General features: G+C 45.0%; 2 protein-coding genes and 1 pseudogene across 3 annotated transcripts; all 3 read left to right on the top strand.

The window, feature by feature from the left end:
• The first annotated feature begins 1,642 nt into the window (after positions 1-1,642).
• LOC143785327 (E3 ubiquitin/ISG15 ligase TRIM25-like) lies at positions 1,643-5,007 on the top strand. 2 transcript variants are annotated; one of them, XM_077274078.1, is made up of 2 exons: positions 1,644-3,184; positions 4,049-5,007. In XM_077274078.1, the coding sequence occupies exons 1-2, from the start codon at positions 1,849-1,851 to the stop codon at positions 4,180-4,182; spliced, it is 1,470 nt and encodes a 489-aa protein (XP_077130193.1). In that variant the 5' UTR covers positions 1,644-1,848; the 3' UTR covers positions 4,183-5,007. The 2 variants fall into 2 exon arrangements, with proteins under 2 accessions (XP_077130192.1, XP_077130193.1); XM_077274077.1 differs by lacking the exon at positions 4,049-5,007 and having other exon boundaries at positions 1,643-3,829.
• Positions 5,008-11,181: 6,174 nt separating this feature from the next.
• On the top strand, positions 11,182-13,870 carry LOC143785325 (E3 ubiquitin/ISG15 ligase TRIM25-like). Its single transcript, XM_077274075.1, has 2 exons — positions 11,182-13,489; positions 13,554-13,870. Exon 1 carries the CDS (start codon positions 11,182-11,184, stop codon positions 12,745-12,747), a length of 1,566 nt encoding a protein of 521 aa, XP_077130190.1. The 3' UTR covers positions 12,748-13,489; positions 13,554-13,870.
• Positions 13,871-18,576: 4,706 nt separating this feature from the next.
• Positions 18,577-23,386, top strand: LOC143785326 (E3 ubiquitin/ISG15 ligase TRIM25-like; annotated as a pseudogene).
• Positions 23,387-26,120: the final 2,734 nt, after the last annotated feature.

The following is a 26,120-nucleotide window of genomic DNA, read 5'->3' as shown; positions in this document are numbered from 1 at the left end:
AGACAGCGACGTCATCGCGGGTCCTTCACCACACCATCTATAGAAACCGAAGCGGCAGCATGCAGCGGTGAGAGGCGGTAACACTCCGGGGCCATCGAAGGTGAGTATATGACAATTTTTTTTTTTATTCTTTTTTTTTTTACCAATTATATGGTGCCCAGTCCGTGAAGGAGAGTCTCCTCTCCTCCACCCTGGGTACCAACCGCACATGATCTGCTTATTCCCGCATGGTGTGCACAGCCCTGTGCGGGAAGTAAGCAGATCAATGCATTCCTAGGTGTGCGGAATCCCCGCAATTCCGCAATTTTAATGAACATGTTGCTTTTTTTTCCGCGATGCGATTTTTTCACGGAAAAAATGCAACATTTGCACAAAAAATGCGGAATACCCTGTAAATAATAGGAGGCATATGTTTGCGTTTTTTTTCCGCGTTTTTTCACGTTTTTATCACGTTTTTATAGCGAAAAAACGCAAAAAATCCTGAACGTGTGCACATGGCCTTAATGAGAGTTTTGGCTTCAGTGCCTTCCTGTAATTCACCCTATCATTTTGTCTTATCAACTGGTTTTAGGGGTTGAGGGTTATATTTTAAACTTGTATATTAATTTTCTTTTTTTTTTAGATTAATAGGATACGTCTCTTTATCTGCCCTAGTCATGACCGGGAGTCTGCACTCAAGGATATCACCATCAACATATGAAGAAATATTGAAGATCTTTAAGGATTTTGTTATTTAGTGCTATTGGTGTTTATTGCACGTATTATAGGTTTAGTGATTGATCCATGTAGATCACTGAGTCATGATAGTTCACTCAATAATAACGCCCCCTGAGGAAGTTTTTGGACGAAACGCGCGTCGGGGTAGAGGGACTGGGCACTCTTCTCACACGCTGTAAGTATAGCGATCATTTGATTTTTCCCGTTTTAGCAATATAGGACAGGTTGCCCCAGATTGTTGGCAACGAATATGATAGTCCAAGGTATTTGATGTTGCGATAAAAGGGACCCATTTAAGCTGTCTTAGGTTGCTGTATGCCCTTTTTTGTTTATATTGAGTGTGGCTTTGACACCGCGTTCATTTAAAGGGGTTAGGCATTGCCTATTACTCTGCTTATGATGTTGTGAATAATCAGGCTATCAATTATACTTTGTGTTTAAAGAGATCAGTAGCTGAGTAGTCCCTTACATTTGAGGTATACAGTTTGTGATTTACTATTGTAAGATTGCTTACATTTTAAAATTATTTAATAAAAAATGATTTTTTTGGAGAAGAAGGTTCTTTGTGCTTTTTCTGTTTCACTGCTACTAGTTAGCATTAAGTGATACAGACGGATTTTTATTATTTTACATATACCTGGATCTGTCCACCTCAGATTTATATTACTTTCCCACCGGTGAGCAGCAGGAAATACAGAAATTAACGAGAGGTAGAAATGCTTCTCCTTTCATTAACCTAAAATGGCTGCCAGTGCCTGTCCTCAGCGCCTCTGCTCATCCTGCAGCTGCCGGACATCCACCACTGTCCACTCTCTGCAGGTTGTGATCTATCACACATCATGTTGTGTGCACTCTCTACACTGAGCAGGAGATGTAGGAGTTCATTTGGGAGGACCCCAGTCACCACACAGCATTGCCAATCATTCCCCACTAGTACCCACTGCTCTAAGTCTCCTCCTCCACTCCTCCAAGGCCTGGAGGCCACAGTCAGGCAGGAAGAAGCTAAGCAAACAGCAGAGGGGAAAAAAATTAGATCAGCTCCCAGTGGTGAGCTGGCCCCTTCCTTCACATCAAAGACCAGCTCTTCCTCTCCTATCCTTCAGGAACAACACATTATTATCTCCCACCACAATGGCGTCTGCTGAGCTGAGGGACGAGCTGAACTGCTCCATCTGCCTGAGCCTCTATACAGATCCCGTATCCCTGAGATGTGGACACAACTTCTGCCGCTCGTGTATTGTGAGTGTGCTGGATGCACAGGAGGCGGCTGGAGGGTATTCCTGTCCTGACTGCAGAGCAGAATATCCGGAGCGTCCGGCCCTGGAGAAGAACCGAAAGCTGAGGAACATAGTGGAGCGTTTCTCATCTACTCAGCCTGATATGGAGGAGACCAGAATCTTCTGTACTTACTGTACAAAGTCTCCTGTACCGGCTGTAAGAACATGTCTACATTGTGAGACCTCCATGTGTGAGGAACATCTCACAGCCCATAACAAGTCGGTGAATCACAATCTAATTGAACCAACCGTGTCATTTATGGATCGAAAATGCTCCACACACAATGAGATCCTGAAATACTACTGCCCTATAGACGCTGCCTGTATTTGTGTTTCGTGCTGCCTGGCCGGAGACCACAGAGGACACTACGTGGAGCTACTGGATGTGGCCTCTGAGAAGAAGAAGGAGAAACTAAAAGAATATCTGAAAGATCTGAACCCAGAAAAAACAGTTATTCAGACAAGAGTTCAGAATCTGCAGGCTCATAAAAAAAATATCCAGGAGAACGCGTCTGCTAAGAGGGAGGACATCGGTAAGACATTTATGGACATTAAGAAGCAACTGGAAATGGCAGAAAAGAAAGCGCTGAACGACGTCTCCAGGCAGGAGGAGAAGATTGTGTCTCAGATATCTCATCTGATCAAGGAGCTGGAAATACAGGAGGACGAGCTGTCCAAGAAGTTGTGTCTTGTGGAGGAGATGTGTCGTGTCACCGACCCAATAAGACTCTTACAAGAAAGTGACATTACAGTAACTAGTCATGGAGGTGATGAGGACACAGGAGGAGATGGTGGAGAGGTCAGTACTGAGGAGGATCTGGATGAGGTTCTGATCTCACTGACCTTACACCGAGCTATGAGGGACATTGTCACCAATGTAACATCAGAGCTCGGGGTCCATGTCCCAGACATATTGCTGGATGTGGACACTGCTCATAGATGGGTGAAGATATCAGAAGACCTGAAGACTGCAACAAGATCAAGAGAGAAACAGAACAGACCAAAATCACCAGGAAGATTTGTGACTTACCCCCAGGTGTTAAGCAGATGTGGCCTCTCCTCAGGGCGACATTACTGGGAGGTAGAGTGGGACCAGATGGGAGAATGTGAATTGGCAATGTCCTATCCCAGTATAGAGAGGGAAGGAGAAGAGTCTGAAATTGGAAATAATGATACATCTTGGTGTTTGGGTATGTATGAAGGAATATATAAGGTGTATGACTACTCAGTTAATTTAACTCTCAGTGCAAAACCAACGTGTCCAACACTTGGAGTCTTCTTAGACTATGAGGCCGGGCGTCTGTCCTTCTATGAGCTGTGTGACCCCATCAGACACTTACACACCTTCACCGCCTCCTTCACTGAGCCCCTACATCTTGTCTTCCATTTGTATGATGAAGCCTCTGTTACAATAAGAAGCTGAGGCTGATGTCGTCCTCGTCACATTATAATTCCATTATTCCTTGTCACATGGACACATCTGTATATAGTGAGTTATCAGCAGGACCCTCTAATAATACAGTGTATATGGCGGAGTCATGGGGGGATTGTTCCTATTGTTTTTCCTCTTGTAGATCAGATGTAGAATGTAAATATTAATGGGTGAATTGTCCTGAGACTGATAATTGTTATTCAGTAAAGGGTTAATCCTCTCTGATAAAGTGCTGGTATATAGCTGGGATATGTCAGCACTCTCTGACTCCCGGGACCCCCACCGATCCTGAGAATAAAGGGGCCGCAGCATTAGTTCAGCCTCCTGCACATCGGAGCTCTGGACTCCCCCGATGCAGGAGCTGCAGTACGGCCGCAGTGGATGGGGGGCACATCGGGGGTCCGGAGCGGTAAACAGGGAGGGGACGCAGCACTAAATCAGCTCTGTGGCTACTTTATTTTCATGGTCCATGGGGGTCTCCACCAATTAGAAAGCGATGGTGTAACTAAGCTATATACCACCACTTTATGACATCAGAAAACTTTTTTAACCTCATAGACCCTGGAATTTCTGACAGCTTTTGTTTATCCAAGCGAATTGTCATCACTTTGTTATATTACAGTTCAGACAGACACAGATGTTAGAAAGAGAATAGTAATTGCGACTTCTCCTGAAATGTTGACGTTAGAAATGAGAACGGAAGCAGGAGGTTTGCGGCAGCTTAGAGTCCGGAGACCCGATGAGATCTGGGAATAGTCACCATGTACAATGTGAGGAACGTGTGAGAAGTGTTAGCCTGGCCGAGGAGGAGTAGTGATAGGAAGGCTCGCCTCGCAGGACACCGGGAGAAGCTGCTGAGACAAGACTTGTGGATGTCTCAGACTGAGAAAGATGTGTGAGCCGAGGCTGCGGAGAGGAACCGTACCGCCGTGCACCACCACGTGGCCTCACCTCCATCTCTGAGAAGTGTTATATGAAAAGTTCTGTGTCTGTTATCAACTGTCAGTTTTTTACTCACGTTCTTCAGTAAAAACAACTGTTTAACAACTTTGGCCTCTCCGTTTCCTTTGAGAGTAACAACCACCAAGGAGGTACACCATGCCCAGAACATCCGGCCATCAAAGGAGCAGTAATAATCAAGGTGAAGCCTCCACACATGCCTCTGTACGTCTATAACTGGGGTGTCGGGGTGTCTCGGCCTTACATTTACAATCTCCTAAGGTTTACTTCAGTCTAACATTGGTTTATTAATATCCGGAGATCAGACCTTCAGCAACGAGATTATTTGGTCACAGTTTGATAGAGTTCAGTCGTTTGTGCTGTGACGGCCCGGTATCAGCCATAAAGGTAAATTATCTGGTTCTCTGGTCACATTTATGATTCTCTCCGTGTAATGTCATAATTGGTCAATGTTTTATTATCAGATTTTTTCCCAGAAAATAAAAGGTCCAGTCTAAAACTTCCCTTCGACCTTCTTGGGTCATAGGAAAACTACAGTCAAAGCAGCAGGAGAAAGGGAGAAGTGTTAGTACAACTGTATGTAATGAGGCAGATTCATATGCAGGGCTGTATTTAGAGTTTCTGCTGCCCTAGGCACTTTTAGTGCTGCCTCCCCCTTTGGTGAGTATGACACTATCAGCAGTGACTTTGGCAAAAATCGCTGATGTGAAAGTCGCCTTTTGCAGCAGAACCGGCAGTTTTTCCGCATCTGCCGCGTAACGGATCACTTATGGCAACACTGCGTTCGGCCTCATTCATTCCCTATGGGACTTGCGCATATGTGCAGCACATGCAGTTTTGCTGCGATCCGGCAAATGCCGTACTTGCAGCAATGGAAAAAAAACACTGCTAGCCTCACTGCCTGTGCACAGACATCCCTCCACCGGACTCGGTAATCACCGCTCGCAGTGGCATACCGGCAGAGGTGTATCTAGGGTTTCTGGCACCCGGGGCGAGAATTCATTCTGCCCCCCCCCAGCACACATGCAATTTTCACACTCAGTCATGTGCCCACGAGCTCCTCTCACTAATGCTCTCAATGTTCAGTGAAAAACAGAGAAGCAGAAGAGAAGCTCGGTGTCACAGGACCACAAGTATGAGAGTCACATATGAGTGAAGTGTCCATGTGACGACTACTGGAACCTGCAGAGCTGAATCCTGACATCGCAGCTTCTGAATTCTCACATCTCATGCACTGCACACTTTTAGGATTCTCCCTTGCCGGTGGACAGTCATGTCAGCACAAGCATGCGATTTGTATACTTCTGACCACATTCCGACTAGACGTGCCCGGCCTCGCTCAGTTCATTTTCATTGAGGCCACACATGTCTAGTCAGCACGTGACTGCATGAATGTAAATCGCCAGCACAAGAGAATCCTGACAGCGTGCAGTGCGCACTGTGAGACCTCAGAAGTCTGCAGTCACATAGAATGACTGCAGACTCATCACAAACCTGGACATCCCCTTTAATGCTCCTAACATAAATAAAAACATGAGTTAGTCAGTGTCACACATAACATTTACATCCAGGTACCTTATAGATGACGTCGTCTCTGGAGCCGTTCTCCTTCTTTTCTTCATCTTGTCCAGACCCCATGATGAGTTTTCTCATCCACAGCCGTCTCTGCAGACTTCCATCTTCTCCGCTCTTTTGCAGAAAATCTCCACATGACGCCCTTAAAGATACAAGTGACATTATAATGCTCCTGAATAAAAAATTGTCCCTCACTATATTGTCTGCACAAAATATGACCCCCACCCTGTCCCTCTTATGGTACATGCTCTTCACACTGACCTCTCCTTTCCATACCGAACCCCTCTTCACACTGTCCTCTCACACAGTGTCCCCCTATAGGGCCCAGTATTTATACTGTACTCTCATCACACTCCCCCTCCTTGGTATACTGTCCTCTCCTGGCTGTGCCCTTACACTGTCCCCCCATGCTACACCCCCACTACTCAGTTTTATTCTGTGCCCACTCACTTTTCTGCCCCCATACTGTCTCCTCACACTATTCCCCTCCCTCCTCATACTGTCTCCTCTCACATCCGCCCTGTTCACCATACTGTCTCCTCATATATTTACCCCCTCACTTTCTATACTGCCTGCTCACCTGACTCCCCATACTGTCTGCACACATCCCATCACCCTCACTCCCCGTACTCTGTCCACATCCATTTTTCACATTACTACTCATACTGTGTCCGCATACATTCCTCCGTTCGCTCCACATACTGTCTGCACCCATCCCCCATAAAGTTCCCTCATATATGCCCCCAATTCCCCAGTACAGTTTCCTCATACATGTCCCCCATCCTCCCATCCTGTATGCATGGCTCGGCTCCCCCATCCTCCCATCCTGTACGCATGGCTCGGCTCCCCCATCCTCGCATCCTGTATGCATGGCTCCCCCATCCTCCCACCCTGTATGCATGGCTCCTCCATCCTCCCACCTTGTATGCATGGCTCCCACCCTGTATGCATGACTCCTCCATCATCCCCCCCTGTCCTCCTCCATCTTACCCCGTCCTCTATCCTCCCCTGTCATACTCACATTTCTCTCACCGCGCAGTGCTGTATTTCCCGGCATCTCTCTCCCTGCAGCGTCTTTCTTCCTGTATGAGCGGTCACATGGTACCGCTCATTAAGTTGATGAATATGCATCTATATTCATCACCTTAATGAGCGGTACCACGTGACCACTGAGGACAGGACGAGCTGCCGGCGCTGAAACGGAGTTGCAGGCACCGCTGGAGGAGGGTGAGTATGATGTCTTCAAGGAGGTGGGGAGGGAGGTAAGTGAGTGGGTGGGCGGGCAATTGACCCCGGACTTTATAAGAAAAAAAAAACTTGCTCAAGTGCACCCCCCGCATCCTGGCACCCTAGGCACGTGCCCTCACGTGCCTAGTGGCAAATACGGCCCTGTTCATATGCCATTCTAGGTCTGTAGAAAGCTGGGTGAGGGGACGCAAATCTTCACTGATTTATACTTTCCAACTCTCCTGGAACTTCCTGGATCTTCTTAAAAAAAGGTGTTAAAGTCTCAGACCCTCCATGTAGCACCGAAATCTCCATAATCAGAGGCTCTACAAGGTTATTTTGTGCCTGATGCTCTGATACTCTGTAATCCGACGGAGATCCAGCATCCAAAACCAAGAATAAACTTCATGAAAAAGTTACCTGCTTGCATCTACTATATACACATATAAAAAGTCTACACACCCATTTGGAAATTCCAGGTTTCTGTCATGTAAAGCAGAACTTTTTCCACCTTTTAATGTCGCCATAATCTGTACAATTCAATTGAAGAATAAACTTAAATCTTTTTGGGTGTAAAAATAAAGAACCAAAATAATGTGGTTGCATAAATCTGCACACCCTTATTTAATAATTTGTTGATGTCTCCTTTGAATTTATGACGGCATTCAGTCTTTATAGGTCGGAGTCTCTCATTGCGGCACATCTAGAATTGTCGATCTTTCCACCTCTTCCTTGCAGTAGCTCCACATCTGTCAGATTCCGGAGACATCTCCTGTGTACAGCGCCCTCCTCAGGCCACCCACAGATTGTCACTTGGATTCAGGTTTGGGTTGTGACTGGGCCTGTCCAAAACTTTCATCTTCTTTTGATGATGCCTTCCTTTTGTTTTGGAAGTCGCTTAAGGTTATTGTCATGCTGAAAAGTTGAAAATTCTCATCATCTTCTTAGCAGAGGCCTTCAGGTTTTGATGCAATATTGAGTGATATTTGGAACTATTTTTAATTCTCTGATGCACCAAATTTAAGCCACTTCTTGATGTTCATCTTCAGAATCTATGGTATATCTAATGGCGTGGACATTTCTTTGTACCCTCCTTCTGAGTAATAACATTGAATAACGAGACCCTTTTGCTGTGTTATCAGCTGTTTATGAACCATAGCTTTTGCTGTAAAAAACAACTAGGAAAATATCATTACAATCCTCCTAGAACAACAAAACTTTCTATGGGATTAAACAGAATCTCTGTAAATTGGGGGCTGAGAGAATGACAAATCCCACTCCCGAGGAACCGCAAGAAGCCACCACCTGGGAGACACCTCAGATCTCCACATTAGGAGGCCTGTTGCACCCCGCTGCTGAAGCGCCCCTAGTATTTTTTGCTGGATAATGCTCCTACCAGAAACATTTATACTTTTATAGGAGGAAGTGGGATACATTTTTGGGGGGATGAATGCTGGGACCCCACTTCATACCTTCTGTTTCTCTAATTTTCATGTATTTCAATCTATTAACGGAGACAGAGCGGCCTGTACTGCGGCAGTATCCTTGCTGTGCATTGTAACCACAGCTACACCTGTGACTGCAATGCCCTCTCAAGGCCTCGATACACCTCCGTGCGCATCCTGGGGGAACACACAGCGACCCTCACATGTAACACCAGTCACTGCCTCACAGGCCATAGAGGCTCTGGTGGGGACGAATATACGGAGATAGTCTCCCAAAGACACAATGTGTGTTACATCCAGACTACAGAGGGGTAAACTCGGCAACAATATTCGATTCCTGATCCCTTAGATTCTTACTCTGCAAGACAAAAAATAGAAGAAAAGGTTTCATCAGCTCAACAATATTCTATGAGAATTACTGTAGTTTAATTCAGGGCTCGGTGCATGGCTAAACTCCAGGCCGGTCCTGGGCAATCTTGTGAAGGAGGAATAGAACAAGGTAGTTCAGCATCCGCAGACCGAAATGTAAAAAAAATGTAATATTTCTTGAAAAATAATTAAAAAGGGAAAATAGTTGTAAAAACCAATTATGTTACAGGTGACATCTGGTCTACGAGTTTCGCGACCATAAAGGCTCCTTATTATGACACCATGTTTGAAACAAGGAGGAAGTTTATAGCGAGATTCCTGGAACTATCAGGTAACGAGAAAGTCACATAATAGGATAAAAAGAAATAGACATTAGAAATGTGACTGCATACAAACAAGAATTAAAACAGGCAGCTTATTTAGAAAAAATCAGTGTTACATATTAATATACGTACATAAGACCATTCTTGAAGTTTAATCCTCGGGGAGTACGAGTGCTGAGACAAAGCTCGAGAAGTATATTGGATCTTAATGAATATATAATCCAGTCTCCACCCCTAACGGTGCGATTGGCGCTTTCTATGCCAAGTACTCAGTGTTAGTATATCATGGGGCTACAGTGATCACTGACTTTCCAGGAACAAGTGCAACCATTTAACTAAGCAAAGCCATTGAACACGTGTATTGCCTGTCTGTGACAGCCACAGGGTGTGAGGATAGTCCCAGCCCCACACTTTCTAAGTGTTTGTACACTACTAACAGATTGCAAACAGTACAAACACATAAAGTGAAGATATAGAGCTAACTGTTTTGCGGAATCTGCAATATGGTGCTGGAGATGCCCGCATTCTCCACCACCTGATAAGGAACTCAGGACCAGCAGCAAATATTCAGTCTTCACTGATGATTTAAATAAAAAAAAATAAAGAGATCAATAACGATGAAAGATATGTAGACGAAGATCTCTACGAATAAGACCTGCTGCAAAAGTGCGCAGTATTTCAGATAGAGGACTATTGCAGATCAGTAATAATTGAACTATTGTATGCACGCTCACCACACAAGACTCCATACCTACAGTGAAGTATGGAGGTGGAAACATTATGGTGTGAGGATGTTTTTCAGTATATCGCACTGGCAAATTTCATATTGTTAAAGAAAGGATGAAAAGACAAATATACCGAGACATTCTTGTTAAAAAATCTGCTGCCATCTACCAGGATGATGAAGATGAAATGAGGGTGGACATTTCTGCAAGACGATCCCAAACGCAGAGCCAAGGAAACTCAAAACTGGCTTCAGAGAGAGAAAATAAAGCTGCTAGAATGGCCGAGACGATCACCAGACCTGAATCCTATAAAAAAAATGTATAGAAGGAAATAAAACTCAAAGTTTATACAAGGAGCCCATGGAAAGTTCTGGATGTGAAATGTGGGGAAGAATGGGCGTAAATCACACCTGAGCAATGCATGTGACTAGTTTCTCCATTCAGAAGGCATCTTGAAGCTGCCATCACCATCAAAAGATTTTCCCTGGGTCATTTCTCGCTATTACACATAACTTAATATATGGACATCTATGGTTTGATTTCTTTACCTTTGTGGATTGGATGAGTAGTTACTAATATCTGGTGAGAATTTCATGCCAATAGCACCTTTAGAAATAGATTTACTTAGAAAATTGGAGACGTGTTCTATACTTATTTCACTTCCTGTGTACAAACTAATACACCATTCAACCCCCCAACACAGGTAAATTGGTGCAGTTCACAAGTTTTTGAAACCTTATCCCCATTGTTCAGCAATGAGCCCTTCATTAACCAATTACAACAATCAGCAGCAGTACTAATTACCTTATGATGAGACTGGTGGGAATAGACGGTTGAGGTTCCCCTCTCACTCCAAATTATGAATGAATCAGTTTTTATGTCCTGATGTTTTGTGGTGCTCTGCGTACTTTCCTTTCCCGGTAATAGTGGTGGATCCTCTATGACAAGAGCAGGTGGAGTCCCAAGAACTCAACACCGACATCTGATCCTGGTAATTATTGTTTGCTCTGAATAAATCTGCAGCAAACAGTCTCGGAGCTGCAGGGGTTAATAGTTTCTCACAGACTTCCCGCCCTTCTTATGTAGAGAAACTTTTCAGCTTTGATTTCCTGTTTTATCACACTCAATACAATGGCGTCTTCGGAGCTGAGGGACGAGCTGAACTGCTCCATCTGCCTGAGCCTCTATACAGATCCCGTATCCCTGAGATGTGGACACAACTTCTGCCGCTCGTGTATTGTGAGTGTGCTGGATGCACAGGAGGCGGCTGGAGGGTATTCCTGTCCTGACTGCAGAGCAGAATATCCGGAGCGTCCGGCCCTGGAGAAGAACAGGAAGCTGAGGAACATAGTGGAGCGTTTCTCATCTACTCAGCCTGATATGGAGGAGACCAGAATCTTCTGTACTTACTGTGATTCTCCTGTCCTGGCTGTAAGAACATGTCTACAGTGTGAGACCTCGATGTGTGAGAAACATCTCACAGCCCATAACAAGTCGGTGAATCACAATCTAACTGAACCTACGGTGTCATTTATGGATCGAAAATGCTCCACACACAACGAGATCCTGAAATACTACTGTCCTATAGACGCCGCCTGTATCTGTGTGTCCTGCTGGGTGGCTGGAGATCACAGGGGACATTACGTGGAGCTACTGGATGTGGCCTCTGAGAAGAAGAAGGAGAAACTGAAGAAATATTTGGATAATCTAAACCCACAAAAAAAAAAAATTCTGACAAAAGTCCAGAATCTGCAGGATCGTAAGACTAAGATCCAGGAGAAAGCCTCTGATAAGAGGAAGAACGTCAGTAAGACATTTATGGACATTAAGAAGCAACTGGAAATGGCAGAAAAGAAAGTGCTGAGCGAGGTCTCCAGGCAGGAGGAGAAGATTGTGTCCCAGATATCTCATCTGATCAAGAAGCTGGAAATACAGGAGGACGAGCTGTCCAAGAAGTTGTGTCTTGTGGAGGAGATGTGTCGTGTCACCGACCCAATAAGACTCTTACAAGAAAGTGACATTACAGTGTGTAGTCCTGGAGGTGATGAGGACACAGGGGGAGATGGTGGAGAGGTCACTACTGAGGAGGATCTGGATGAGGTTCTGATCTCACTGACCTTACACCGATCTATGAGGGACATTGTCACCAATGTAACGTCAGAGCTCGGGGTCCATGTCCCAGACATATTGCTGGATGTGGACACTGCTCATAGAAGGGTGAAGATATCAGAAGATCTGAAAACGGCAACAGATTCAGAAGAAAAACAGGAGAGGCCAGAATCACCAGGAAGATTTGTGACTTACTCTCAGGTGTTAAGCAGATGTGGCCTCTCCTCAGGACGACATTATTGGGAGGTAAAGTGGAACCAGATAGGAAGATGTATCATCGGATTGTCCTATCCCAGTATAGAAAGGGAAGGAAAACAGTCTTGTATTGCATATAATGATAAATCTTGGTGTTTGGATATGTATAATGGAGGATATAAAGTATGGCACAACTCAGATGCATTAGACCTCAGTGTAAAACCAACATGTCCGACTCTTGGACTCTTCTTAGACTATGAGGCCGGGCGTCTGTCCTTCTATGAGATGTGTGACCCCATCAGACACTTACACACCTTCACCGCCTCCTTCACTGAACCCCTACATGTTATCTTCTATGTGTATGATGGAGCCTCTGTTACAGTAAGAAGCTGAGGCCGATGTCGTCCTCGTCACATTATAATTCCATTATTCCTTGTCACATGGACACATCTGTATATAGTGAGTTATCAGCAGGACCCTCTAATAATACAGTGTATATGGCGGAGTCATGGGGGGATTGTTCCTATTGTTTTTCCTCTTCCTTGTAGATCAGATGTAGAATCATTGATTGAGTAGAATGTAAATATTAATGGGTGAATTGTCCTGAGACTGATAATTGTTATTCAGTAAAGGGTTAATTCTCTCTGATAAAGTGCTGGTATATAGCGGGGATATGTCAGCACTCTCTGACTCCCGGGACCCCCACCGATCCTGAGAATAAAGGGGCCGCAGCATTAGTTCAGCCTCCTGCACATCGGAGCTCTGGACTCCCCCGATGCAGAAGCTGCAGTACGGCCGCAGTGGATGGGGGGCACATCGGGGGTCCGGAGCGCAGCTGTGCAGGGTAAACAGGGAGGGGACACAGCACTAAATCAGCTCTGTGGCTACTTTATTTTCATGGTCCATGGGGGTCTCCACCAATTAGAAAGTGATGGTGTAACTAAGCTATATACCACCACTTTATGACATCAGAAAATTATTTTAACCTGATAGACCCTGGTATTTATTTAGAAATGAGAAGTTCTGGGATCTGGATTTATTTGGTTCTAGAACTGTCGGAGGGGGAAGAAGAGGACCGTGAAGAATGTCTTCTAGAGAATAGAAAGGAGGGATTAGATAGGAACGGCAGCAGGAGGTCTTCTGCAGCTAAGAGTCCGGAGACCCGATGAGATCTGGGAATAGTCACCATGTACACGGAGGTCTTCTGCAGCTAAGAGTCCGGAGACCCGATGAGATCTGGGAATAGTCACCATGTACAATGTGAGGAACGTGTGAGAAGTGTTAGCCTGGCCGAGGAGGAGTAGTGATAGGAAGGCTCGCCTCGCAGGACACCGGGAGAAGCTGCTGAGACAAGACTTGTGTATGTCTCAGACTGAGATTGATGTGAGCCGAGGCTGCGGAGAGGAACTGTACCGCCGTGCACCACCACGTGGCCTCACCTCCATCTCTGTGAAGTGTTTTATGCAAAGTTCTGTGTCTGTTATCAACTGTCAGTTTTTTACTCAAATTCTTCAGTAAAAACAACTGTGTTTAACAATTTTGGCCTCTCTGTTTCGTTTGAGAGTAACAACCACCAAGGAGGTACACCATGCCCAGAACATCCGGCCATCAAAGGAGCAGTAATAATCAAGGTGAAGCCTCCACACATGCCTATGTACGTCTATAACTGGGGTGTCTCAGCCTTACATTTTACGATCTCCTAAGGTTTACTTCAGTCTAATATTGGCTTATTAATAGCAAGACTTTAGACCTTCAACAACGAGATTATTTTGGTCACAGTTTGATAGAGTTCAGTCATATGTGCTGTGACGGCCCGGTATCAGCCATAAAGGTAAATTATCTGGTTCTCTGGTCACATTTACAATTCTCTCTGTGTAATGTCATAATTGATCAGAGCTTGTTTTTGTGGCACCCTAGGAGTTGGGGTACCACAGTGGTGCTGCCTTCCTCTCGGGGAGGGTAATGCTATGCCTGGAGACAGGAGGGATCCCGTTGGCAGGCAAGCTGTACACAACACGTTCTGAATCCAGGTCAGAAGGGGGAGCTCTAAACCCAGTTTTAGGGGAGCTTCCCTCAATTGACATCCTGGTCTGGGGGAGGAGTTAGACAGTCTGTGAGAGACAAGAGACAGTGAAGGAGCAAAGAGGGACAGAGGAGCTTGAGGGGGCTACGATTTGGCCCCTAAAAGCTAGAGCGCGGAAACCGGGCATCGGGAGCCCGAGGTCGTGAGGAACTATAGGTCCCACGGCAGAACCAGAGGGGAAGTAACTAACAGCGACTTGCCTACATTAAACCTGGGGTGCAGCAGCATTCCAGAGCCTGGAGTCACCTTATAGAAAGACCCCAGAGAACGGCTCAAGCTGCCTACCATAAAGGTACTGTCCCAGGACAGGAGAGAAGTGTACCTTGTCAGATAACCACAGGTAGCAAGAGCCCAGAAATCAGTGCATAGTTGGAAGGCTCCAAAACTGGTCTGTCAAAGGGGTTTCCACCTGTCTTCTGGCTGCCTGGAGTCCATCTACACCTGTTGCCGGTATCCTGGACGGTGGCCTGCTACCATCAGTGAACCAGGTAAAGACTGTGACCCTGTGTCCTCCGTTTATTTACCGGCAACCCACCATCCTTGCCCACTACATCTGGAGCCCTGGGGACCTACTTCACCTATGGAAAGTTATACCATCTTAGCTGCCATAACATCACCCCAGAGGACCCCTTTAAGCAGCGTTGGTCCCCTCTGACCGAGAACCACAGGTAGTGTCATGGATACAAACTTTATTAAACCCTTTAAAGATTTTCCCCCTTTCTACTTGAGTGCCTAGGGCCATGGACCGGGTCACAGCCACTGTGACATCCCCTTTAAGTGCGACCGGACCTGGTACCGAGTATCCCCATTGCCCTGGTGGGGACTCAGAAAATAAATGGTCTCGTCTAAATCTTCCCTTCGACCTTCCTGCCTCATAGGAAAACTACAGTCAAAGCAGCAGGAGAAAGGGAGAAGTGTTAGTACAGCTGTATGTAATGAGGCAGATTCATATGCCATTCTAGGTCTGTAGAAAGCTGGGTGAGAGGACGCAAATCTTCACTGATTTATACTTTCCAACTTTCCTGGAAAAAGGTGTTATGTCTGAGACCCTGAGTTAGCAAACCCTCTATGTACCACCAAAATCTCCCAGAATCAGTGTCTACAAGGTTATTTCCTGCCTGATGTTCTGATACTCTGCATCCGACGGAGATCCAGCATCCAAAGCCAAGAATAAACCTCATGAAAAACCTACCTGCTTGCATCTCCTATATACACATATAAAAAGTCTACACACCCATTTAGAAATTCCAGGTTTCTGTCATATAAAACAGAACTTTTTCCACCTTTTAATGTCTGTACAATTCAATTGAAGAATAAACTTAAATCTTTTCAGGTGGAAAAATAAAAATAAAGAACCGAAATAATGTGGTTGCATAAATCTGCACACCCTTATTTAATACTTTGTTGACGTCTCCTTTGATTTTATGGCGGCACTCAGTCTTTACGGGTCGGAGTCTCTCATCGCGGCACATCTAGAATTGTCGATCTTTCCACCTCTTCCTTGCAGTAGCTCCACATCTGTCAGATTGCGGGGACATCTCCTGTGTACAGCGCCCTCCTCAGGCCACTCACAGATTGTCACTTGGATTCAGGTTTGGGTTGTGGCTGGGCCTGTCCAATACTCTCATCTTTTGGTGAAGCCTTCCTTTTGTTTTGGAAGTCACTTAAGGTGGTTGTTGTGCTGAAAAGTTGAAATTACTCATCTTCGTAGCAGAGGCCTGCAGGTTTTGATACAATATTGAGTGATATTTGGAACTGTTCATAATTCTCTGTTGAGCCAAATTTAAGCCACTTCTTGATGTTCGTATTTAGAATCCATGGTATATCTAATGGCTTGGACATTTCTTTGTACACATCTCCTGACTAATTTCCTTCAATAACGAGACACTTTTGCTGTGTGGTCAGCTGTCTATGAACCATGGCTTTTGCTGTAAATGCAAAAATGCAACTAGGAAAATATCATTACAATCCTCCTAGAACAGCAAAACTTTCTATGAGATTAAACAGAATCTCTGTAAATTGGGGGCTGAGAGAATAACAAATCCCACTCCTGAGGAACAGCAAAACGCCACCACCTGGGAGACACCTCGGATCTCCACATTAGGAGGCGTGCTGCACCTGAGCAATCTTATGAAGGAGAAATAGAAGGTAGTTCAGCATCCGCAGACAGAAATGTAAAAAACCCTCATATTGATTGAAAAATAATTAAAAAAGGTAAATGGATGTAAAAAACAATTATGTTATAGGAGACACCTGGTCTACGAGTTTCGAGACCATAAAGGCTCCTTATTATGACACCATGTTTGAAACAAGGAGGGAGTTCATAGTGAGAGTAACGTGAAATTCAGATAATAGGAGAAAAAGAAATAATGACATTAAAAATGTAACTGCATACAAACAAAAGTGGAAACGGAGCTTATTTACAAAAAAAAATCAGTGTTACATATTAATATACGCACATAAGACCATTCTTGAAGTTTAATCCTCGGGGAGTACGAGTGCTGAGACAAAGGTCGAGAAGCATATTGGATCCTAACGAAAGTATAACCAAGTCTCCTCCCCTAACAGGGCGATTGGCGCTTTCTATACCAAGTACTCAGTGTTAGTATATCATGGGGCTACAGTGATCACTGACTTTCCAGGAACAAGTGCAACCATTTAACTAAGCAAAGCCATTGAACACGTGTATTGCCTGTCTGTGACAGCCACAGGGTGTGAGGATTGTCCCAGCCCCACACTTTCTAAGTGTTTGTATACTACTAACAGATTGTAAACAGTACAAACACATAAAGTGAAGATAGAGAGGTAACTGTTTTGAGGGATCTGCAATATGGTGCTGGAGATGCCCGCATTCTCCACCACCTGATAAGGAACTCAGGACCAGCAGCAAATATTCAGTCTTCACAGACAAGATGTAAACGAAGATCTCTACTATTAAGAACTGCTGCAAAAGTGCGCAGTATTTCACATAGAGAAATGTTGCAGATCAGTAATAATTAAACTATTGTATGCGCGCTCACCACACAAGACTCCATACCTACAGTGAAGTTTGGAGGTGGAAACATCATGGTGGGAGGATGTTTTTCAGTATATTGCACTGGCAAATTTCATATTGTTGAATGAAGGATGAACAGACAAATATACCGAGACATTCTTGTTAAAAAATCTGCTGCTATCTACCAGGATGATGAAGACGAAATGAGGGTGGACATTTCTGCAAGACGATCCCAAACACCGAGCCAAGGAAACTCAAAACTGGCTTCAGAGAGAGAAAATAAAGCTGCTAGAATGGCCAAGACGATCACCAGACCTGAATCCTATAAAAAGAAATGTATAGAAGGAAATAAAACTCAAAGTTTATATAAGGAGCCCATGGAAAGTTCTGGATGTGAAATGTGGGGAAGAATGGGCGTAAATCACACCTGAGCAATGCATGTGACTAGTTTCTCCATACAGAAGGCGTCTTGAAGCTGCCATCACCATCAAAAGATTTTCCCTGGGTCATTTCTCGCAATTACACATAACTTAATATATGGACATCTATGGTTTGATTTCTTTACCTTTGTGGATTGGATGGGTAGTTACTAATATCTGGTGAGAATTTCATGCCAATAGCACCTTTAGAAATAGATTTACTTAGAAAATTGTAGACGTGTTCTATACTTATTTCACTTCCTGTGTACAAACTAATACACCATTCAACCCCCCAACAGATGTAAATTGGTGCATTTCACAATTTTTGAAACCTTATCCCCATTGTTCAGCAATAAGCTCCTCATTAACCAATTACAACAATCAGCAGCAGTACTCATTACTTTATGATGAGACTGGTGGGAATAGACGGTTGAGGTTCCCCTCTCACTCCAAATTATGAATGAATCAGTTTTTATGTCCTGATGTTTTGTGGAGCTCTGTGTACTTTCCTTTCCCGGTAATAGTGGTGGATCCTCTATGATAGGAGAAGGTGACGTCCCAAGAACTCAACACCAACATCTGATCCTGGTAAGTATTTTTTACTCGGTATAAATCTGCAGCAAACAGTCTTGGAGCTGCAAGGGTTAATAGTTTCTCACAGACTTCCCGCCCTTCTTATGTAGAGAAACTTTTCAGCTTTCATTTCCTGCTTTTTCACACTCAATGCAATGGCGTCTGCTGAGCTGAGGGGCGAGCTGAACTGCTCCATCTGCCTGAGCCTCTATACAGATCCCGTATCCCTGAGATGTGGACACAACTTCTGCCGCTCGTGTATTGTGAGTGTGCTGGATGCACAGGAGGCGGCTGGAGGGTATTCCTGTCCTGACTGCAGAGCAGAATATCCGGAGCGTCCGGCCCTGGAGAAGAACCAGAAGCTGAGGAACATAGTGGAGCGTTTCTCATCTACTCAGCCTGGTATGGAGGACACTAGTATCGTCTGTACTTACTGTGATTCTCCTGTCCTGGCTGTAAGAACATGTCTACAGTGTGAGACCTCGATGTGTGAGAAACATCTCACAGCCCATAACAAGTCGGTGAATCACAATCTAATTGAACCAACAGTGTCGTTTGAGGGACAAAAATGCTCCACACACAATGAGATCCTGAAATACTACTGTCCTATAGACGCCGCCTGTATCTGTGTGTCCTGCTGGGTGGCCGGAGAACACAGGGGACATTACGTAGAGCTACTAAATGAGGCCTCTGAGAAGAAGAAGGAGAAACTGATGAAATATTTGGATAATCTAAACCCACAAAAAAATAAAATTCTGACAAGTGCAGGATCGCAAGAGGAAGATCCAGGAGAAAGCCTCCGAGAAGAGGAAGAACATTAGTAAGATAATTATGGACATTAAGAAGCAACTGGAAATGGCAGAAATGAAAGTGCTGAGCGAGGTCTCCAGACAGGAGGAAAAGATTGTGTCCCAGATATCTGATCTAATCAAGAAGCTGGAAATACAGGAGGACGAGCTGTCCAAGAAGATACATCATGTGGAGGAGATGTGTCGTGTCACCGACCCAATAAGACTCTTACAAGAAAGTGACATTACAGTAACTAGTCATGGAGGTGATGAGGACACAGGGAGATGGTGGAGAGGTCAGTACTGAGGAGGATCTGGATGAGGTTCTGATCTCACTGACCTTACACCGATCTATGAGGGATATTGTCACCAATGTAACGTCAGAGCTCGGGGTCCATGTCCCAGACATATTGCTGGATGTGGACACTGCTCATAGATGTGTGAGGATATCAGAAGATCTGAAAACCGCAACAGATTCAGAAGAAGAACAGAAGGTGCCAGGAAGATTTGTGACTCAAGGCCCCGTCTCACTAAGCGATTTACCAACGATCACGACCAGCGATACGACCTGGCCGTGATCGTTGGTAAGTCGCTGTGTGGTCGCTGGGGAGCTGTCACACAGACAGCTCTCTCCAGCGACCAACGATCAGGGGAACGACTTCGGCATCGTTAAAACTGTCTTCAACGATGCCGAAGTCCCCCTGCAGCACCCGGGTAACCAGGGTAAACATCGGGTTACTAAGCGCAGGGCCGCGCTTAGTAACCCGATGTTTACCCTGGTTACCAAAAAAAACAAACACTACATACTCGCCTTTCGGTGTCCAGGTCCCTTGCCGTCTGCTTCCTGCTCTGACAGTGCCGCTGTACAATGAGAGCAGAGCGCAGCGGTGACGTCACTGCTGTGCTCTCACTTCTCGCTGTACGGCCGGCAGTCAGTGAGAGCAGGAAGCAGACGGCCAGGGACCTGGACACCGAAAGGCGAGTATGTAGTGTTTGTTTTTTTTTACATTTACGCTGGTAACCAGGGTAAACATCGGGTTACTAAGCGCGGCTCTGCGCTTAGTAACCCGATGTTTACCCTGGTTACCAGTGAAGACATCGCTGGATCGGTGTCACACACACCGATTCAGCAATGTCAGCGGGGCCTCAACGACCAAAAAAAGGTCCAGGCCATTCCGACACGACCAGCGATCTCGCAGCAGGGGCCTGATCGCTGGTACGTGTCACACATAGCGAGATCGCTATGGAGGTCGCTGTTGCGTCACAAAACTTGTGACTCAGCAGCGATCTCGCTAGCGATCTCGCTATGTGAGACGGGGCCTTTACTCTCAGGTGTTAAGCAGATGTGGCCTCTCCTCAGGACGACTTTACTGGGAAGTAGAGTGGAACCAGGTGGGAGAATGTGAATTGGGAATGTCCTATCCCAGTATAGAAAGGGAAGGAGAAGAGTCTGATATTGGATATAATGATAAATCTTGGAGTTTGGGTATGCATCATGGAGGATATAAAGTATGGCACAACTCAGATGAATTAGTCCTCAGAGTAAAGCCAACATGTCCAACACTTGGAGTCTTCTTAGACTATGAGGCCGGGCGTCTGTCCTTCTGAGCTGTGTGACCCCATCAGACACTTACACACCTTCACCGCCTCCTTCACTGAACCCCTACATGTTGTCTTCTATGTGGATGATGAAGCTTCTGTTACAATCAGAAGCTGAGGCCGATGTCGTCCTCATCACATTATAATTCCATTATTCCTTGTCACATGGACACATCTGTATATAGTGAGTTATCAGCAGGACCCTCTAATAATACAGTGTATATGGCGGCGTCATGGGGGGATTGTTCCTATTGTTTTTTCCTCTTCCCTGTAGATCAGATGTAGAATCAATGATTGAGCAGAATGTAAATATTAATGGGTGAATTGTCCTGAGACTGATAATTATTATTCAATAAAGGGTTAATCGTGTCTGATAAAGTGCTGGTATATAGCTGGGATATGTCAGCACTCTCTGACTCCCGGGACCCCCACCGATCCTGAGAATAAAGGGGCCGCAGCATTAGTTCAGCCTCCTGCACATCGGAGCTCTGGACTCCCCCGATGCAGGAGCTGCAGTACGGCCACAGTGGATGGGGGGCACATCGGGGGTCTGGAGCGCCGCTGTGCAGGGTAAACAGGGAGGGGACGCAGCACTAAATCAGCTCTGTGTATACTTTATTTTCATGGTCCATGGGGGTCTCCACCAATTAGAAAACGATGGTGTAACTAAGCTATATACCACCACTTTGACATCAGAAAACTATTTTAACCCCATAGACCCTGGTATTTATGACAGCTTTTGTTTATCCAAGTGAAATGTCATCATTTTGTTATGATCTTGCCTAGATGCAATGTGTATTACATACGGAATAGACGGTAAACTTGGGTACGATACTTCTGTGTGGATAAGGCCTGAATGACTCTGTAGGAGGGTAGGAGACTCTAGCACCTTCTGTATAACACATCTATTCCTGTTCTGTAACCTGTAATGTGATTTATGGCTGTTTAGTGTAATTACACTTTCTAAATTGTAATTATGGTGCATATTCTTGATGATGGACTCTATAGAGAGGTTTTGGCTCCATCTACCGGCCTTTGTCAGTACCTGAGGCTGCTGACAAGACATAAATTAAACAATCCAGACATAAGTGAATTCACTAGAAGGGGAGAGGTTCTGGTTATACGTAGACGCCGGGGTTATGTTACAGTTCAGACAGACACAGATGTTAGAAAGAGAATAGTAATCGCGACGTCTCCTGAAATGTTGACGTTAGAAATGAAAATTTCTGGGATCTGGATTGATTTGGTGCTAGAACTGTCGGAGGGGGAAGAAGAGGACAGTGAAGAACCTATTCTAGAGAAGAGAAAGGAGGGATTAGATAGGAATGGCAGCAGGAGGTTTTCTGCAGCTAAGAGTCCGGAGACCCGATGAGATCTGGGAATAGTCACCATGTACAATGTGAGGAACGTGTGAGAAGTGTTAGCCTGGCCGAGGAGGAGTAGTGATAGGAAGGCTCGCCTCGCAGGACACCGGGAGAAGCTGCTGAGACAAGACTTGTGGATGTCTCAGACTGAAAAAGATGTGTGAGCTAAGGCTGTGGAGATCAATGTACCTCCATGTACCACTACGTGGCCTCACCTCCATCTCCAACAAATGTTATGTGAAAAGTTCTGTGTCTGTTATCAACTGTCAGTTTTTACTCACGTTCTTCAGTAAAAATAATTCTGTTTAACAACTTTGGCCTCTCCGTTTCCTTTGAGAGTAAAGGTACTGTCACACTCAGCAACTTTACAACGAGAACGACAACAATCCGTGACATTGCAGCGTCCTGGATAGCGATCTCGTTGTGTTTGACACGCAGCAGCGATCTGGATCCCGCTGTGATATCGCTGGTCGGAGCTAGAAGTCCAGAACTTTATTTGGTCGTCAGGTCGGCGTGTATCGTCATGTTTGACATCAAAAGCAACGATGCCAGCAATGTTTTACATGGAGCTAACAACAAGACAGAACGATAAGTGAGTCGCCGTTACATCACTGGATCGCTCCTGCATCGTTCTGGAGCTGTTGTGTTTGACGTCTCTACAGCGACCTAAACAGCGACGCTGCAGCGATCGGCTCGTTGTCAATATCGCTGCAGCGTCGCTGAGTGTGACGGTACCTTAACACCCACCAAGGGGGTACACCATGCCCAGAACAACCGGCCATCAAAGGAGCAGTAATAATCAAGGTGATGCCTCCACACATGCCTATGTACTGTACGTCTATAACTGGGGTGTCTCGGCCTTACATTTACGATCTCCTAAGGTTTACTTCAGTCTAACATTGGTTTATTAATATCCGGAGATCAGACCTTCAGCAACGAGATTATTTGGTCACAGTTTGATACAGTTCAGTCGTTTGTGCTGTGACGGCCCGATATCAGCCATAAAGGTAAATTATCTGGTTCTCTGGTCACATTTATGATTCTCTCCGTCTAATGTGTAATGTCATAATTGATCACTGTTTGATTATCAGATTTTTTAGCAGAAAATAAAAGGTCTCGTCTAAAACTTCCCTGCGACCTTCCTGGCTCATAGGAAAACTACAGTCAAAGCAGCAGGAAAAAGGGAGAAGTGTTAGTACAACTGTATGTAATGAGGCAGATTCATATGCCATTCTAGGTCTGTAGAAAGCTGGGTGAGAGGACGTAAATCTTCACTGATTTATACTTTCCAACTCTCCTGGAACGTCCTGGAGCTTCTTAAAAAAAGATGTTAAGTCTCAGACCCTCCATGTAGCACCGAAATCCCCCAGAATCAGTGACTCTAAAAGTGTATGGCCGGCATATAAGAGGTAACATGCTAGATTACAATAGTTGTATTGTGAAAAACAGACAGCTCACACGGCATCTAAGTGGTGTCTGATTTTTCAAAGGACACAGACTCACATTAATGAGTATGATCAATGACTTGGATCAAAATCAGAAATAGAAAAAAATAATAAGGATATGGGTGCCACACGTTATACAGCGGGTGAAATAAGTATTGAACACATCACCATTTGTCTATGTAAATATGTTTATAAAGGTGGTATTGAGATTAAATTCTCACCAGATGTCGGTAACAACCCGTCCAATCCACAGTAAATAGTATTGAACACGCTTACTGAAATTTATTTAACTGTTCGTACACAAGCCATTGATGGTGATGAAACTTCAAGATGCCTCCTGTATGGAGAAATTAGTCACAGGCATTGCTCAGGTGTGATTTTTGCCAATTTTTTCACACACTTTTCCCATCATCTTTATTTTCATTCTCTGAATCCAGTTGAGAGTTTCCTTGGCTGCGTGTTTGGGATTATTATCTTGCTGAAATGTCCGCCTTTCTGTTTGTAAACCATTTATCTTGAAAAGAACTTTCATAAGGAGGGAATAAGTTATGGTGGAAGAATGGCTACTTCTAAATGATCTTCACTGCTCAGGGACTGTTGCGTATGCTCAGGTACAATGTCACATGAAGAACGACGTGGAGGAGGTAGCGAAGAGGAGGAAATATCGAGTTATCCCAGGCACATGACTGGCAGGCACTGCGAAAGTGATGACGACAATGCTGACTGTGATGACCAACCGTCAATGGCGAGATGGGAAAAGTGGGACCTCGGGTGATCATAATAAGCTGCATGCTTGTGGCCTGATAGGTGTATTGTTGGCATCAAGTGAAGGAGTTAATATTGGACAGCCATGGTTTTAGACCCTCACTCCAAAAACAAAATAGTGGAAGTTTTTTCTAGCTTTTGAAAGGGAGACATGGTTGGCGGATTACCAGGTGTTTCCTGCTTGGCAAAGTTTTTCGATGAGCATATGCTTGCTGAACCCATGTGTGACCAGGAGACCCTTCTACACTCCCTGCAGAGCCGATGCTTTCCCACATCTGCCACAAGTATCTGAAGCAGCCACCACTATGACCGTATATACGACATGATGCATGTTTTATCACCTGCTGTACTAACCTGGTTCAAGTTCAATCCTAACTGGACTGTGGCCTCTCTCCAGCAGATACCCCGATCCCATGGACTTCTTGGTAAGCAGATTTGACAAGTGGGCTAAATTTGCCATGGACATACTGTCTTGCCCAGCCTACAGTATACTGTCCGAAAGGGTATTCTGCAGAGCAGGTGGCTTTGTCATGCCAAAGTTGGCCAGCTTGTCTTCCGCACATGTGGAAAACCTTACATTTGACAAATGGTTCAGTGCCAATTTTCAATCATCATGACTAAGGGTGCTATGTCACCAGAAACGCGTAGATAGTGTTTTTAATTATATTGTGCTGTTGTTTTATCCTCTATTTTTTGATATGAAGTGAATAAAGTACCAAGACTTTGCTTTTTCACCACCTCGTCGAGCTGGATTTTTTTCTATTTCCTGCAATTTTCAATCACCTATGCCTGATGTCCATGTCCATTCTGCTCCGTACTGTTTTGCTGCCCCCAGTGCTGATTTCCCCTCACATATGGGCATTTACTGTGTCTACTTCATGTTCCGGCTGTACCGTGCTGCTGTTGCAGCTGCCATTGCTGGTCCTACACCGCTGCACATATCCTGCCTGCAAATTGTGCACTGTGCTGTTACTACCAGTAGACAGCCACCTATATCCAGTCTGTTGTTTGTGTTCTATATGTAAGCTGTACTGGTGGTGCTTCCATGGCTGTGAGTGCTGGTCGTACACAACCAGACATCTCCTTGACCGTCCGACCATATTGTATATGGTGCTGTTGCTGCTCTTACAGAATGAAAGCTTCAAGTCTCCTGCGCGTCCATTGCTTTGTGTAGCTGTACTGTTGCTGAGAGCCTTACCTGTTGTGAATTCTGTTCTCGAGCTCCCTCCTGTGGTTATGAATGGTACTTCGGCGAGTTCTGTTCATGGACTCCCTCTGGTGGCTGTGAGTGGAGCTGCAGGTTCTGAGATTCCTTCTCCAGCTGATCTCGTTCAGGTCTTGGATGGCTGCTCTATTTAACTCCACTCAGATCGTTACTTGATGCCAGCTGTCAATGTCCTAGTACTGGTTCAGTTCACTTGGATCTTTCAGATGACCTGTCTACTTCAGCAAAAGCTAAGTCCCTGCTAGCTTATTTGTCACCACTGTGTTTTTGTCCAGCTTGCTTTAATGAATTTATCTTGTTAGCTGGAAGCTCAGGGATGCAGAGTGACACCACCGCGCCGTGAGTCGGTGCGGTGGTTTCTTTTGCACACTCTGCGTGGTTTTTTGTTAGTTTTTTATGCTGACCGCAAAGATACCTTTTCTATCCTCAGTCTGTTTAGTCAAGTCTGGCCTCCTATGCTGAAACCTATTTTATTCCTGTGTTTGTGACTTCCATCTTAACTCACAGTCA

Source organism: Ranitomeya variabilis, chromosome 7, assembly GCF_051348905.1.
Source record: "Ranitomeya variabilis isolate aRanVar5 chromosome 7, aRanVar5.hap1, whole genome shotgun sequence".
NCBI classification, from domain to species: Eukaryota; Metazoa; Chordata; class Amphibia; order Anura; family Dendrobatidae; genus Ranitomeya; species Ranitomeya variabilis.
The sequence above is the reverse complement of the archived record's forward strand: the minus strand, read 5'-3'. Positions and strand labels throughout refer to the sequence as shown.